This window comes from Mesoplodon mirus (genome assembly GCF_964341445.2).
Source record: "Mesoplodon mirus genome assembly, chromosome: 14".
NCBI lineage: Eukaryota > Metazoa > Chordata > Mammalia > Artiodactyla > Ziphiidae > Mesoplodon > Mesoplodon mirus.
The window spans coordinates 12,860,282-12,876,208 of NC_138990.1; the positions used below are offsets into that span (position 1 = coordinate 12,860,282).

General features: G+C 43.8%; 1 protein-coding gene across 1 annotated transcript in view; it reads right to left on the reverse strand.

The window, feature by feature from the left end:
- Positions 1-10,920: 10,920 nt before the first annotated feature.
- The window catches only part of MERTK (MER proto-oncogene, tyrosine kinase), a 111,130-nt gene continuing 106,123 nt past the window's right edge, over positions 10,921-15,927 (reverse strand). Inside the window, exon 19 of the mRNA XM_082642869.1 lies at positions 10,921-11,960. Within this exon, the coding sequence (XP_082498995.1) occupies positions 11,447-11,960 (514 nt within the window). The 3' untranslated portion in view covers positions 10,921-11,446. The remainder of the gene's footprint in view (positions 11,961-15,927) is intronic.

Below are 15,927 nucleotides of genomic sequence, written 5' to 3' on the forward strand. Positions count from 1 at the left end.
GGATTTCTACCTCACCTTTGTCTTTCAAGGCCACCCCTGAGTAAGACTAGAGTGCAGCTGCTATCCTTTTTCAACTTGCCCCTACATATGGAGCTGATCCATCTATGTACCAAGCTCAGGCTTTTAACCTCTCTATCAGCTGATCATAAATAGGATCTTCCATGCAGCCCTGGGTGTGAACTGAGAGAGAAGCACTTTTGCAACTTTGCTTGATGTCAATGAAAGTAGATAAACAACATCTATTAACTACAAAGCCCTTGATGACAGAGAAATGATTGAAAAAGTTTTCTGAATTGGAAAAATTATTATTGTTAAAGTGCCCATTCCCCCAAAAGTGATCTACAGTTTCAGTGCAATCCCTATCAAAATTCCATTTTTTCACAGAAACAGAAAAATCCTAAAATTTGTATGGAAACAACAGGAGACCCTCAAATAGCCAATGCAATCTTGAGAAAGAAGAACAAAGCTGGAGGCATCACACTTCCTGATTTTAAACTATATCACATAAAAATGTACTTATTTACAAAACAGAAAAAGACTTACAGATATTGAAAACAAACTTACAGTTACCAAAGGGGAAACGTGGGGAGAGGGATAAATCAGGAGCTTGGGATTAACATACACACACTACTATATATAAGATAGATAACCAACAAGGACCTACTGTATAGCACAGGGAACTCACTAGTGTGTGATAACCTATATGAGAAAAGAATCTGAAAAAGAATGAATATATGTATATGTATAACTGAATCACTTTGCTGTACACGTGAAACTAATACAACATTGTAACTCAACTATACTCCAATAAAATTTTTTAAAACTATATTACAAAGCTACATTAAAAACAAACAAACAAAACCCTCCCCCCACAAAAAAACAGTATGCTATTGGCATAAAACAGACACATAGATCAATGGAACAGAATAGAGACCCTGGAAATAAACCATTGCATAATGGTCAATTAATTTTCTACAAAGTCTCCAAGAATACACAATGGGGAAAGGACAGTCTCTTCAATAAGTGGTACCGGGAAAACCGGATATCTATATGCAAAAGAATGGATCCTATCTTACACCATACACAAAAGTCAATGCTAAATGGATTAAAGACTTGGTCATAAAGCTAAAACCATAAAACTCCTAGACGAAAATGGAGGAGCTAAGTTCCTTTACATTAGTCTTGGCAACAATTTTTTGGATTTGGGACCAAAAGCAAAAATAAATAGTGGAACTACATCACACTAAAAGCTTCTTCACAGGAAAGGAAACCATCAACAAAATGAAAAGCAACCTATAGAATGAAACTACTTGCAAACCACACATCCAATAAGGAGTTAATATCCAAAATATACAAGAAGTCATACAACTCAATAGCAAAAAAACCAACAACAAATAGCCCAATTTAAAAAATGGGAAAAACACCTGAATAGACATTTCTCCAAAGAAGACACACAGATAGCCAACGGGCACATGGAAAATGCTGAACATAACTAATCATCAGGGAAATGAAAGTTAAAACCACAATGAGGGGCTTCCCTGGTGGCACTGTGGTTAAGAATCCGCCTGCCAATACAGGGGACACAGGTTTGAGCCCTGGTCCAGGAAGATCCCACATGCCGCGGAGCAACTAAGCCTGTGCGCCACAACTACTGAACTTGCGCTCTAGAGCCCACGAGCCACAACTACTGAAGCCTGTGCACCTAGAGCCCGTGCTCTGCAACCAGAGAAACCACCGCAATGAGAAGCCCGCGCAACACAACTAGAGAAAGCCGGCGTGTAGCAATGAAGACCCAACACATTCAAAAATAAATAAATAAAAAATTTTAAAAATCACAATGAGATATCACCTCACACCTATTGAGATGTCTATTATCAGTAATAAATAATAATAATACATAAATGATTAAATAAATAAATAGGAGAGAAAGAAAACCTCTTCCTTACAGTAGGACACCAACAAATAAATATAGAATGAATGATGGAGTTAGAAAATTGTCATTCGGTAACTGTCATACTTACACTTGACTCAGAAAGAATCATCAATTGGATTCTAAAATTAGTAAAAGTTTGTTGAGGAAGTATCTGCCACAAACTATATTAATTACAAAGGGGAAAATAGTAATTTTATAGTAGAGAAACCTGGCAGACACCACGTTAATGATCAAAGTTAATATCACAAGGAGTGGGACAAATTGACATGATATGTCTCACGCTGTGATGCCCTGAAAAGAAGCAGCATCACTTCTGTGGTATTCCTGCCAAAAATGCATTGTGTGAATTGAATCATGGGGAAACCTCAGATAAACTCAAATTGAGGAACATTCTACAAAGTAACTAGCTAGATTGAATTTCTAACAGTTGCTTTTCACAAGAAACTTGTATATCATATAAATATTTTTCTATTGTGTCCAAGTTTTATTGTTTACTCATGCTTCATACAGACCCCTTGTTATGCAACCATTAAAATTCAAGAGCACTAGGAAATAGAATTGTTTCTAGAACACTAGCCAATCCTCACCAGTAGGTGACACTAGCAGACTGAAGATAGTTTACATAAAATACTGTCTACTCTAAATGGCTTTTTAATCCAGAGTTTTCATCTTCCAACTTCAATAGATGATGCTATATATACCTCTAATTTAAGCCATTAAAACTTTAATCAGTCAGCAAGCATTGTGTGCCGTAGTACTAGGTATCACACATTTGATTGCTGGTAATGGACTCAACGGGGATTTTACATTATTAAAGAACAAATGCTTTTATGTGTTATTTATTTATTTATCTTTACATCATCATTATTAAGCAAAATAATAGCAGCATTTTATTTATTTTTTAAACATCTTTATTAGAGTATAATTGCTTTACAATGGTGTGTCAGTTTCTGCTTTATAATGAAGTGAATCAGTTATACATATACATATGTCCCCATATCTCTTCCCTCTTGTATCTCCCTCCCTCCCACCCTCCCTATCCCACCCCTCTAGGTGGTCAAAAAGCACCGAGCTGATCTCCCTGTGCTATGCGCTGCTTCCCACTAGCTATCTATTTTACATTTGGTAGTATATATAAGTCCATGCCACTCTCTCACTTCGTCCCAGCTTACCCTTCCCCCTCCCCATGTCCTCAAGTCCATTCTCTAAGTCTGCATCTTTATTCCTGTCCAGCCCCTAGGTTCTTCAGAAACATTTTGTTTTTAGATTCTGTATATATGTGTTAGCATACGGTATTTGTTTTTCTCTTTCTGACTTACTTCACTCTGTATGACAGACTCTAAGTCCATCCACCTCACTACAAATAACTCAATTTCACTTCTTATTATGGCTGAGTAACATTCCATTGTATATATGTGCCATATCTTCTTTATCCATTCATCTGTCGATGGACACTTAGGTTGCTTCCATGTCCTGGCTATTGTAAACAGAGCTGCAATGAACACTGTGGTACATATCATACTGTTTTGATGATGGTAGCTTTGTTTTTTGTTTTGGCTGCATTACGTCTTTGTTGCTGCGCATGGGCTTTCTCTAGTTGTGGCGAGGGGGGGCTACTCTTCATTGCAGTATGTGGGCTTCTCATTGTGGTGGCTTCTCTTGTGGAGCACAGGCTCTAGTAGGCCTGTGTGCAGGCTTCAGTAGCTGCAGCATGTGGGCTCAGTAGTTGTGGCATGTGGGCCCTAGAGTGCACGGGCTTCAGTAGTTGTGGCTCATGGGCTCCAGAGCACAGGCTCAGTAGTTGTGGTGCACAGACTTCATTGCTCCACAGCATATGGGATCTTCCCGGACCAGGGATCTAACCCGTGTCTCCTGAATGGTCAGGTGGATTCTTAACCATTGCGCCACCAGGGAAGTCCCTGTATTATATTTTGAAATCAGAGAGCGTGATACCTCCAGCTTTGTTCTCCTTTCTCAAGATTGTTTTGGTTATTTGTGGTGCTTTGTGTTTCCAAGTGCCCATTAATAGAAGAATGGATAAAGAAGGTGTGATATATATATATATATATATATATATATATATATACACACACAATGGAATATTAGCCATAAAAACTAATGAAATCCTGCCATTTGCAACAACATGGATGGACCTAGAGAGTATTATGCTTAGTGAAGTAAGTCAGACAGAGAAAGACAAATACTGTATGATTTCACTTATATGTGGAATCTAAAAAAACAAATGAACAAACATAGCAAAACAGAAACAAAGTCATAGATACAGAGAATAAACAGGTGGTTGCCAGAAGGGAGGGAGGTGGGGGGGAGGAGAGAAATAGGTGAGGGAGATTAAGAGGTACAAACTTCCAGTTGCAAAATAAATAAGCCATGGATATGAAATGTACAGTGTGGGAAATATAGTCAATAATTAGTAATATCTTTGTATGGTGACACATGGTAACTAGACTTATCCTGGTGATCATTTTGAAATGTATAGAATTATCAAATCACAATGTTGTGTAACAGGAACTAACATAGTGTTGTAGGTCAATTATACTTCAAAAACAAACAAACTCATAGAAAAAGAGATTAGGTTTCTGATTTCCAGAAGTAGAGGGTAGAGAGGGGGGAACTGGATGAAGGCATTCAAAAGGTACAAACTTTCAGTTATAAGATAAATAAGTACTAGGGATGTAACGTTATACATGAAATGTGTTAAGTGAGTAAATCCCAAGAGTTCTCAACACAAGGAAAACATTTTTTTCTATTTCTTTAATTTTGTATCTATATGAGATGATGGATGTTCACTAAACTTATTGTGGTGATCATTTCATGATGTGTGTAAGTCAAATCATGATGCTGTACACCTTAAACTTATACTGTGCCGTATGTCAATTATATCTTTATAAAACTGGAAGAAAAAAAATAAAAATTAGGTTGTCATTTTACTGTTGAGTTGTAAGAATTATTTATAAATTCTGGATAAAAGTTCCTTTTATCCAGACTGATGATCTCAGATTTTGGATTGGAGTATTTAATCCACTCACGTTTAGTGAACTATACTCATCACTGGCTAAGCAAGAAACACTGGGAATGCCAGGCAGACTTGTAAACTTCCTGACCTTGGAATATATTATCCAAGCTACAGACAGATCCATAAACAAAATGTGGAGGCCTCATTGGCCCAAGATGTTTAAGTACAACGTCTGATCAATGATTGGCTTACTACTAAGCTCTGCTTGACTCCGGGATGACCCCTTAAAAGCCAGACTTAAAAATAAAAATACGAATAATTTTTAAAAATCAACTGAGCAGAGGCACCAGTGTTCAGACATTGCAGGAGAAACACAATCTACAGGATTAGTTCGGGCAAACCCCTAAAGAAACAGTGATAACAACCACCCCTGGAAGGAGAGACAAATTAGAATCCATAGTTGTTGCAATATATGATCTGAAATATCCAGTTTCAACAGAAATAGATTAAATGGGCAAATAAACAAGAATATTAATGCATACACAGGAAAAAAGTAGTCAATAGAAACTTTCCCTGAAGGGATCCAGATGTTGGACTGAACAGACGTTTTATTATGTAAAAAAGCATCTATTTATAAATATGTTCAAACAGTGAAAGAAAACCATTTTTTAAAAATCAAATAGAGAATATCAATAAAGAAAGAGAAGTTATTAAAATAACTGAATGGAACTTCTGGAGTTGAAAAAATACCATTACTAAAATGAAAAACTCACTAGAAGGGTCCAACAGCAGATATGAGCCAGCAGAAGGAAGAATCAGTGAACCTGAAGGTAGATCATTACAGATAATCTCACCTAAAGGACAGGAAGAAAAAGAGTTGGAGAACCACACATTTTTGAATGAGAAACTGTCTTCTGTCTTTGGAGAAACTATGTTAAAACAAGCCTCATGGAGTTAAGTACTCATGGAGTACTCCATGGAGTTAAAGCAGCAGCCTTCATTCTCTTGTTCAGACTTGTAACATGATGGAATTTTGGTTTTCAAACTCCAACTGATGGCCCTTTAATTTTAAGTCAAATGGGGCTGGGCCTTAGAGCCTGCTTTCAGGAAAAGCGTTTGATCTCTAGCTCTGAAGTTTGTTACAGAGTCTGAACAGCATCTGCAGGCCTGGCTGATCTGCTTTACTGTGGTATTAATAGACTTCAATAAAATGTGCAAGTCAGAGCACTCTGAGGAATATTCTTTAAAAGAAAGTATTCATTTGAAGCCATCTATTCCCTCTTATGGACTGTTATCCAAGACGGCAAGGCCTAGATTGCTGTGCTTTGCAAATCCCAATGTCCCAGTTGTGTTCAGAGTATAGTCACTTATATTCTCAGTGAGTATCAGTTGAATGGGTGAGTTGATTGTATCCTCACATGGCTGATGTTCAAAAACACTTTTTTTTTTCAAAATACTTTTTTGGTTAAAATTTGTAGATGTGCAGTTTCAGTAAATCCACGGATTAATTTAAAATTATTGTGTCCTTAAGAGGTAGGAAGGGTTAATGTACATAATTCTCAAGTGTCTCTTTCAAATATCTATGCATGGAATCCTATTTCAATAAAAGATATTATACATGAAGATATTCTAAAGTAGTGGTCTTTGGGTTACAATTTCTGGAAATAATCATTACATTAAAATACAAATGAGTTAGGTAATTTAGACATGCTTTTTAAAGTTAAACAGGATTGGCAATTTTACTTCTATTCCTAGAGCTTTAAAAGCAAGAAAATAAAACCTACATATAGAAACGTCACACGTTACTGAAGTGTTCATTAAAGAAAGCAAAACTTCCCGTTTTCCCATTTGTCACTCAAGGTACCTAAATGTCTTTAGAGAAGTGAAGTTGCTGTTATAACTGGTTTATTTTTGGGTGAGTTACTTTCCTACTGACTTAGCAGAAGTTCCAACTTGCTTTTTTCATTTACCAGGAGAAGTTACAAAATTCTTTACTTTCATGAGTCAGGACAAGTCTGGCCAGAATCGACCTGATTTGTAAGATAAGAGCTGTGGTTTGGCCTGTTTCCTGAGAGGGAATCTCTGCTTGGTCTGGGGGACATGGAAGCAGAGGGAGGGTCTCCTCCTCCCTGGAGGGCACTCTGACACCTCAGGTCCCCAAATCCTGTTGGTAAAGTCACCACTGCTTGCCATCACCCATATATGGAAAGAGAATGGTCACCGAAGCTCAAATAACTAAACTCCAGGATGAAACTGATAGGAGAGGTATCTGGGCATCGCTGTGTAGGGAGTTGCCTGCCTCTGGGGGATGAGGGCCACTCTCCTGCACTCTGGCAACTTCCCCTACTGTGTGCATCACTGGCAAAGATTAAGTCTTTTTCTTTTCCTCCTCTCCTCTCTCCTCTCCTCTCCTCTCCCTCTCTTTCTCCCTCCCTCCCTCCTTCCCCTCCTGCCTTCCTTCTTCTTTCTCTCTCTATTTTCCTTATTATTATTTTTTTTTGGCTGCATTGGGTCTTAGTTGTGGGATCCTTCGTTATGGCGCTCGGGCTTCTCTCTAGTTGTGGGGTGCAGGTTTTTCTCTCTCTAGTTGTGGCACGAGGGCTCCAGAGCGTGTGAGCTTTGCAGTTTGTGGCATGCAGGCTCTCTAGTTGAGGCGTGTGAGTTCAATAGTCGTGGCATGCTGGGCTTAGTTGCCCTGCGGCATGTGAGATCTTAGTTGGACCAGGGATCGAACCCACGTCCCCTGCATTGGAAGGCAGATTCTTTACTACTGGACCACAAGGGAAGTCCCTTTTTCTTTTCTTTTTTGAATTAGTTTGCATTATTTTGGAGGCAGTTGATAACATAATCAGGGACAATATGTCTACTATGACAAATGGCGAGTTTGTACTGCATAAGCAATGAAATTGGGAGAAGCCTCTGATTGGGAGAAGCCTTGATAACAAGCATAAGGTCCTTTCAAGGACCTTGCCACCTCCCCTTCCTACAGCGGGTGCAGGAGAAGGTGTTGCAATCTTTACTGTACACTGATGGACACTTGGGCTCTGGGAGAGCAGTGACCTGACCAAGATTGCCCAAGGAATGCTCACAGGACTGGTTCCTGTCCAGCCCTTGCTGCTGGCTGCGTGGTCTGACTCCTGAGGCCCTGATTCTTCTCACTTCTCCTTTCTACTCAGAAAGAAAGGCCAGAAAAAGGAATGGAAAGGGGGGTGGGGAGGAGGGGAGAAAAGAAAAGGAAAGGAAAAAGGAAAGAAGAAAAAAGGAGAGAGGTGGGGAGGGGGAGGGAGGGAGGGAGGGAGGGAGGGAAGGGAGGAAAAAATAACCCTCCCAAGGCAGGGCTAGTCTCACCTGTAGGTCACAAGTATTTCTGGTATTTGTTTATTTCTCTTGCTCTCCCCAGCCCTGTCCCAGCCCGGCTGAAGAGAATGACTGACTTGTTTCTCCCTGTTTTCTCTCCCAGACTTTTTGCCCATAAGAGTCACTTACAAAAGTAATTTGAGTTTATTCAAAAGAGAACTTGAAGGGCTATGTTCAGTTCATGCTCAGAAGTCTATACGAGACTTTGCCAGGGATCGGGTCCTCTGAAAGTTACTTCTTTCAAACATTCCAGCGTGGCTGAGAGAAGAACATGGTGGTACCACGGTCTCAGGGAGGAGACTTTAAGTGAACAAGGGTAGTCTGGCTCCATTCTCCTGTTGGGAAACGGAGGCTGGGATGGGAGTTCTGCCCATCACGCCCCATTTACCCAAGGCCCTGGAGCATCGCTGTGGGGTTGAAGTGAATTTCTCTGCCATGTTTGTTAATGTCTCAGGAAAAGCCGGAAGTCACAGCTTTCTCTCTACAGCAGAACTGGCCCAGGCTTTCCAGCCCTTCTCAGGCCACACGGCATATACTGAGCAAACTGGACAGGATTTGAGGGGCTGTGGGCATTGGATGACCTATTCATTATATATTTGTTTACATTATGTAATTAAAATTAGAACACAAAACACAAAGTGTATTAGTTTAGATATTTAATATTAAATGTGTATGAAACTCCCAAGTATGTTTTTCAATTTGCTCATTTATCTTACAGATGCAAATATACTTTTTAAAAATATATTTATTTAATTTATTTATTTGGTTGCGCTGGGTCTTAGTTGCAGCAGGTGGGCTCCTTAGTTGTGGCTCATGGGCTCCTTAGTTGCGGCATGTGTGCTCCTTAGTTGTGGCATGTGTGCTCCTTAGTTGCAGTGGCGGCCTCCTTAGTTGTGGCTCATTGGCTCCTTAGTTGTGGATCACCAGCTCCTTAGTTGTGGCATGCAAACTCTTAGTTGCAGCATGCAAACTCTTAGTTGCAGCATGCATGTGGGATGCAGTTCCCTGACCAGGGATCGAACCCGGGCCCTCTGCATTGGGAGCACAGAGTCTTAACCACTGTGCCACCAGGAAGTCCTGAACATACCTTTTTTTTTTTTGGGCTGCACGGCTTGCAGGATCTTAGTTCCCTGAGCAGGGATCAAACCCGTGCTCCTTGCAGTGGAAGCACAGAGTCCTAACCACTGGACCACTAGGGAAGTCCCCGCGAACGTACCTTTTTACCTTGGGTTTTTTTGCTTGAACTATCCAGTCAGTTCCTGATCAAGACATTCTCAATAGTTACCACCAGTAGGAAACTTTATTTGCACAAAGTAAAAAAATAAAATTTTCCTATTGATTTTCAAATAACCATTCAAAAATTTCCAACAGTAGAAATGATCTTTATAGGCCCTAACAGCCTTTTGTTTTTTTCCTTTCACAGATAAAATGTGGTGCTAGCATTTCTCCTAACAATGCAGCTTCCTTTCCAACCCTCAGAACTTTCTTGTCTGGAGCATTTCACAGTAACAATAGAGCTGGCAGACCCTGGAGACTGGGGCATCTGGGCTGGCATCCGGGACCAGGACCCAGACTGTGAGGGCCACACACTGATCCCTGCAGGCTGCAGTGGCTTGGGTGAGGCTACTCCCAAATGCAACATACCTGGGGATGCCAGTGGCCCTGTGCCTGTGTGGCTGCCCTGGGGGCTGAAGGGATCAACACTGAAACTGACCACATCAGTCTACTGCTTTACTAGCAGAGTAAGTGAGCCTCCTCTTGCCTCAGTCTGCCGATCTGTGACATGGAGATAACAGACAGTAGTACCTACCTGGTAGGGCTGTTAGGAGGATTAAATGACTGCCAGGCCTGGCCACATACTAAGGGCTATCTATGTGTTTGTTAAAAAAAGTTAAAAGGTCGAGAGGCTCTAGAACAGACCCCCAAATCACATGCTTAGAGCCAGCCAGAACTGGATTCCTTCATTCTGAATTCTGGCTCCCGCCCTCTCTAGACACGGGCCATAGCAGGCCCTCAACCTTCCCAGCCTCTGTTTCCTGGCCCACGCGTGATGATGGCACTGGTACCCATGTTAATGATGTACAGATTAATGTACAGTTCACATAAAGCGCTTGAGACATAACAAGTGCTCAACCAGCAATGGCTGTTATGACCCAGCAGAGCCAGGACGTGAACTCAGGGGTCCTAAGCTCTGAGCTTGTTCCCTGTCCACTGCCCGCGTCTCCCTCCTACGAGTCTCGCCTTCCCACAGAAAAGCGCTTAACCTCTTGAACTCTCTTCTAGAATTTTTTTTTTTTTTTTTTTTTTTAGCTGTGCCACGCAGCATGTAGGATCTTAGTTCCCTGATCAGGGATTGAACCTGTGCCTCCTGCAGTGGCAGGGCAAAGTCCTAACCACTAGACCGCCAGGGAAGTCCCTTCTACGATTTATTTTAAATCTTTCCACTCAGATTGTATTTTTCAACCCTCTAATATTTTTTTGTTCTTCATCTTTGGGCTCTCTGGAGTGGTTTTTCCATGTCTTTAAAAAAAAATGTCGAGTGGTCAGAGCAATTGCATCGAGGGCCAGGCATCAAGGGAATTCCTTTGCAAGGGCACTGAGGCAGCCAGTGGCCATGTCTTTCCAAGTCTCAAGTAAGTACCACGCATCTTTCCTCATTCATATTTTATTAGGAATCCAGATTGGAGAATTCATCAGTTATAAAACTTTAAATATGAAATGAATCACTCTTATCAAAGAGATGATTCAGGTGGGAATACCAGATTTTTCTTAAGAGTAGAAGCAAAGGCAAATATGGCATTTTATTTTACACATATTTAATAGTCGTGAAAAAGGAAAAGAACTTTAAAAAAACAACTTTGTGCCAACGTGAACATCCAGGAACTGCTGTGGAGATGGGGCTGTTAGAGCTTAAATGTTAAGATCATCCAGAAAAGTGACATAAGTCATCTTTTATTAAAATAGAATATCTTTGTCTCTTTCCACCATATACATATAGATATTTTCTCTTTAAATAAATATATGTTACGTATTCTAAACGATGACTTACTTGACAACATTCACGTGGTGCTTTCGGGCCAGGGCATTGACTTGGTAAGGAAGACAAATACCAAAAACATCGAGTGTATGTGGGTTCTCGTAAGGCGGATGTTCCAGGATTTGGGAATGTGTCTCAGCTCCCCTCACACGAGGACTTCTGAGTCTTCTGAGGAGTCATCGGCAAATAAGAGTTCATCTGACACTGGGCTCCCCAAGGGCAGCGTGCTGGACTGGGACCAGGAGACCCCATTCCTTACCAGCCTGCCCTCCAGTAAAACACCGTTCCTTCCCGCCGTCCCCATCGCTGCGGCAGGAGGAGCCTGCTCTTCCCAGCCCTCGCTGACCCCGTTCAGGATGTACCTTCCCTCGTGAGGTCTGTTGTCATGGACTTCTGCAGTGACCACGCTGACGGTGGTGCCGGGTGTGCAAGAAGCAATGACCAAGTCGGGATGGACGTTCACGTCCAGCTGAGCAAGTGCCGAGCCCTCGGCCGGGCCCTCGCAGCTCCCCAGAAACTGTGTGTTGACGTAAATGATGTCGGCTTCGTCCTGAACTTCAGGCAGGCTTTCCAAGAGCTTTTCTAGCTGCAGCCTCAGCATCGAGAAGGTGGGGCGGTCCAAGGGCTCAGCTCTCCAGCACGAGTGCATGACTTCATACCTAGAGGCGAAGAAGAGTGTTATCTCCTGGCGCAGCACGCACAGCCCACGTGCAATCCGCCCCTGCTTCTCCCACTCAGGTGGGAGGGAGTGGAGGGGCTGGGGGAGGGGGAGGGGAGCGGGGGTCCTGGGAGCAGACAGGTGTCAGCGCCAGCTCCACGCTCACCGTCGTTCCAGGCCTTGGGAGGCTCGAGGGAGGAAATCCAGAGGGGGGCTGGCGTGGGCACGTGTGTGAAAATAAGGGCAGTGCTGTGACAGCGGCAGGTGAGCCCTGGGCTGGGACAGCCCCTGACTTGAGGCGGCCGCAGCTTCGTGGCGCGTGTAGGGCTCCTGAACCTCGGCCACCTGATGCTGCTCCGTGAAGGAGAAACGCTCTGGGGCCCCTGCTCTTCTCCGTGACTTCGACCTCCTCCAGTAAAAATAATAACCGCTGACCTGTCATCGGCATTTCCTATCTGACAGCCATCGTGTAAGGTACTTTTATTATTATTTTTTAATTAATTAATTTATTTTTGCTGTGTTGGGTCTTCACCTCTGTACGAGGGCTCTCCCTAGCCGCGGCAAGCAGGGGCCACTCTCCATCGCGGTGCGCGGGCCTCTCACCATCGCGGCCTCTCCCGTTGCGGAGCGCAGGCTCAGCGGCCATGGCTCACGAACCCAGCCACTCCGTGGCATGCGGGATCCGGGGCACGAACCCGCGTCCCCTGCATCGGCAGGCAGATTCTCAACCACTGCGCCACCAGGGAAGCCCCGTAAGGTACTTTTAGAGATACTAGCCTGCTTAGCAGCACGAGCCCACACACAGGTACTGGGATCCCCATTTTACAGAGGAGGATCCTGAGAGCGTGATGCTTGGCCCCAGGGTGAGGGTGAAGCTCTGACCCACATCAGAGAGTGTCTGACGCCAGAGCCCATGTTCTTAACCACTGAGCAGACCTGCTAGCCATGGGTCAGACCCTGACGGGTTTAGGTTCTACCCTATGGGCAAGGGGGAACCACAGAAAGATTGTGCTTTGGTGCATTCCCATGACCAGATGATAATTTTAGGGAAGTTGCTTTGGATGTCACCCAAAGGATGTATTAGGATCCTGGGGGTGATGAGAAGAACAAGACAGGAGACAGAGGAGCCTGCACTCCCCTGTAGGAAACAGGGACCCGCTCGTTCACGTACATATACTGTGGATGTCAATGCGCCAAAGTCCCCACAAGTGTCACCACCCCCAGGCCCCGCCAAGCCCTGGACCTCTGTGGTCTGTCAGCACTAGCAGACACCGTTTCACTGCACTTCGTTTTATCACACTCCAAAGATACTGTGTGTTTTTTGTTTGTTTTTGTTTTACCAGTTGAAGGTTTGTGGCAACTCTGCATTGAGCAAGTCTATTGGTGCCATTTTTCCAGGAGCATTTGCTCACTTGGTGTCGCTGTGTCACAGCTTGGTAATTCTGACAATATTTCAAACTTTTTCCATTATTGTTATGTTTGTTAGGGTGACCTGTGATCAGTGATCTCTGATGTTACTATGATAATAGTTTTGAGGTGCCACAGACTGTGTCCACGTAAGACAGCAGATTCAATCAAAGTACGTTGTGCCTGTTCTGACTGCTCCACCGACCGGCCATCCTCTGCCTCTCTCCTTCTGCCTGGGCCTTTCTATTCCCTGAGACACAACAAGAGTGAAATTACGCCAATTAATAACCCTAGAACGGCTTCTAAGCGTTCAACTGAAAGGAAGAGTCACAGGTCTCTCACTTTAAGTAAGCTAGAAATGATTAAGCTTAGTGAGGAAGGCGTGTCCAAAGCTGAGACAGCCGGAGAGCTAGGCCTCCAGTGCCAAACAGCCCAGTCGTGGATGCAAAGGAAAAGTTCTTGAAGGAAATTAAAAGGCACTACTCCAGTGAACACATGAATGATGAGAAAGCAAAATGGCCTTATTGCTGATGTGGAGAGTCTGAGTGGTCTGGATAGAAGATCAAACCAGCCACAACATTCTCTTAAGCCAAAGCCCAATCCAAAGCAAGGCCCTACGCAGTGGTTGAGAGTCTGCCTGCCGATGCAGGGGACGCGGGTTCGTGCCCCAGTCCGGGAAGATCCCACATGCCGCGGAGCGGCTGGGCCCGTGAGCCATGGCCGCTGAGCCTGCGTGTCCGGAGCCTGTGCTCCACAACGGGAGAGGCCACAGCAGTGAGAGGCCCGCGTACCGCAAAAAAAAAAAAAAAAAAAAAAAAAAAAGAAATATATTTTGTAAAGGTAGAGTTGCCATGGGTAAGAGATTCCTCTGATGAATCTGAACAAAGTAAAGTGAAAACCTTCTTGAAAAGATTCACCATTCTAGATGCCATTAAGAACATCTGTGATTCATGGCAAGAGGTCAAAATATCAACATACACAGGAGTTTGAAAAGAAGTTGATTCCAACCCTCATGGATGACTTCGAGGGGTTCAAGGCTTCACTAGAAGAAGTCACTGCAGATGTGGGGGGAGAGCAAGGGAACTAGAGTTAGAAGTGGAGCCTGAAGATGCGACTGAACTGCTGCAATTTTAACCTGTTTTTTTTTTTTGGCTGCACGGAGCAGCTTGCGGGATCTTAGTTTCCCAACCAGGGATCAACCTGGGCCCTCAGCAGTGAAAGTGTGGAGTCCTAACTACTGGACTGCCAGGGAATTCCCTGAATTGCTGCCATTTTACGATGAAATTTTAATGGATAAGGAGTTGCTTCTCATGGATGAGCAACGAAAGTGGTTTCCTGAGATGGAATCTACTCCTGGTGCAGATGCTGTGAAGATTGTTGAAATGACAATAAAGGATTTAGAATATTATATAAGCTGAGTTGATAAAGCAGCAGCAGGGTTTGAGAGGACTGACTCCAAGTCTGAATGAAGTTCTCCTGGGGGTAAAATGCTATCAGACAGCACTGCATGATACAGAGAAATTGTCCATGAAAGGAAGAGTAGATCGATGCAGCAAACTTCACTGTTGTCTTATTTTAATAAATTGCCACGGCCATCCCAACCTTCAGTAGCCACCACCCTGATCAGTCAGCAGCCACCAACATCGAGGCAAGACCCTGCACCGGCAAAAAGATTATGACTTGCTGAAGGCTCCGAGGATGGTTAGCATTTTTTAGCAATAAAGTGTTTCTTTTAAAAAATATTTATTTATTTGGCTGCGCCAGGTCTTAGTTGTGGCATGCGAACTCTTAGCTGTGGCATGTGGGATCTAGTTCCCTGACCAGGGATCGAACCCGGGCCTCCTGCCTTGGGAGCACAGAGCCTCAGCCACTGGACCACCAGGGAAGTCCCCACAGAGTGTTTTTAAAATTAAGGTATGTACACCATTTTCTAGACATAATGCTATCGCACACTTAACAGACTACATTACAGTAATCATAACTTTTTTTTTTTTTTTTTTTTTTTTTTTGCGGTACGCGGGCCTCTCACTGTTGTGGCCTCTCCCGTTGTGGAGCACAGGCTCCGGACGTGCAGGCTCAGTGGCCATGGCTCACGGGCCCAGCCGCTCCACGGCATGTGGGATCCTCCCGGACCGGGGCACGAACCCGTGTCCCCTGCATCGGCAGGTGGACTCTCAACCACTGCGCCACCAGGGAAGCCCAGTAATCATAACTTTTATATGCACCGGGAAACCGAAAAATTCCTGTGACTCACTCTACTGCAGTGCTCTGGAGCTGAACCCGCAATATCTGGGAGGCGCGCTTGTACTGGGGGAAGGAATGGAGGGGAGGGGGACCCTGAGAGACATCTGCTGGCTGTGGGGACCCAGTGGGATAAGAAAGAACAAGGTGGCCTCCGTGTGTCACCCTGGAGACGAGGAGACCGAGGGCCGGTGCCACGAACCACAGTGGCTGCAGCTGGGAGGCTGTGAGTTCGGCCGAGGAAAGGTCCCCCGGAGGTGATGGGAGCACCACCCAGAGCGGCCTCTTGGGTGATGGGGGCCTGGTCATTCAGAGGTGGG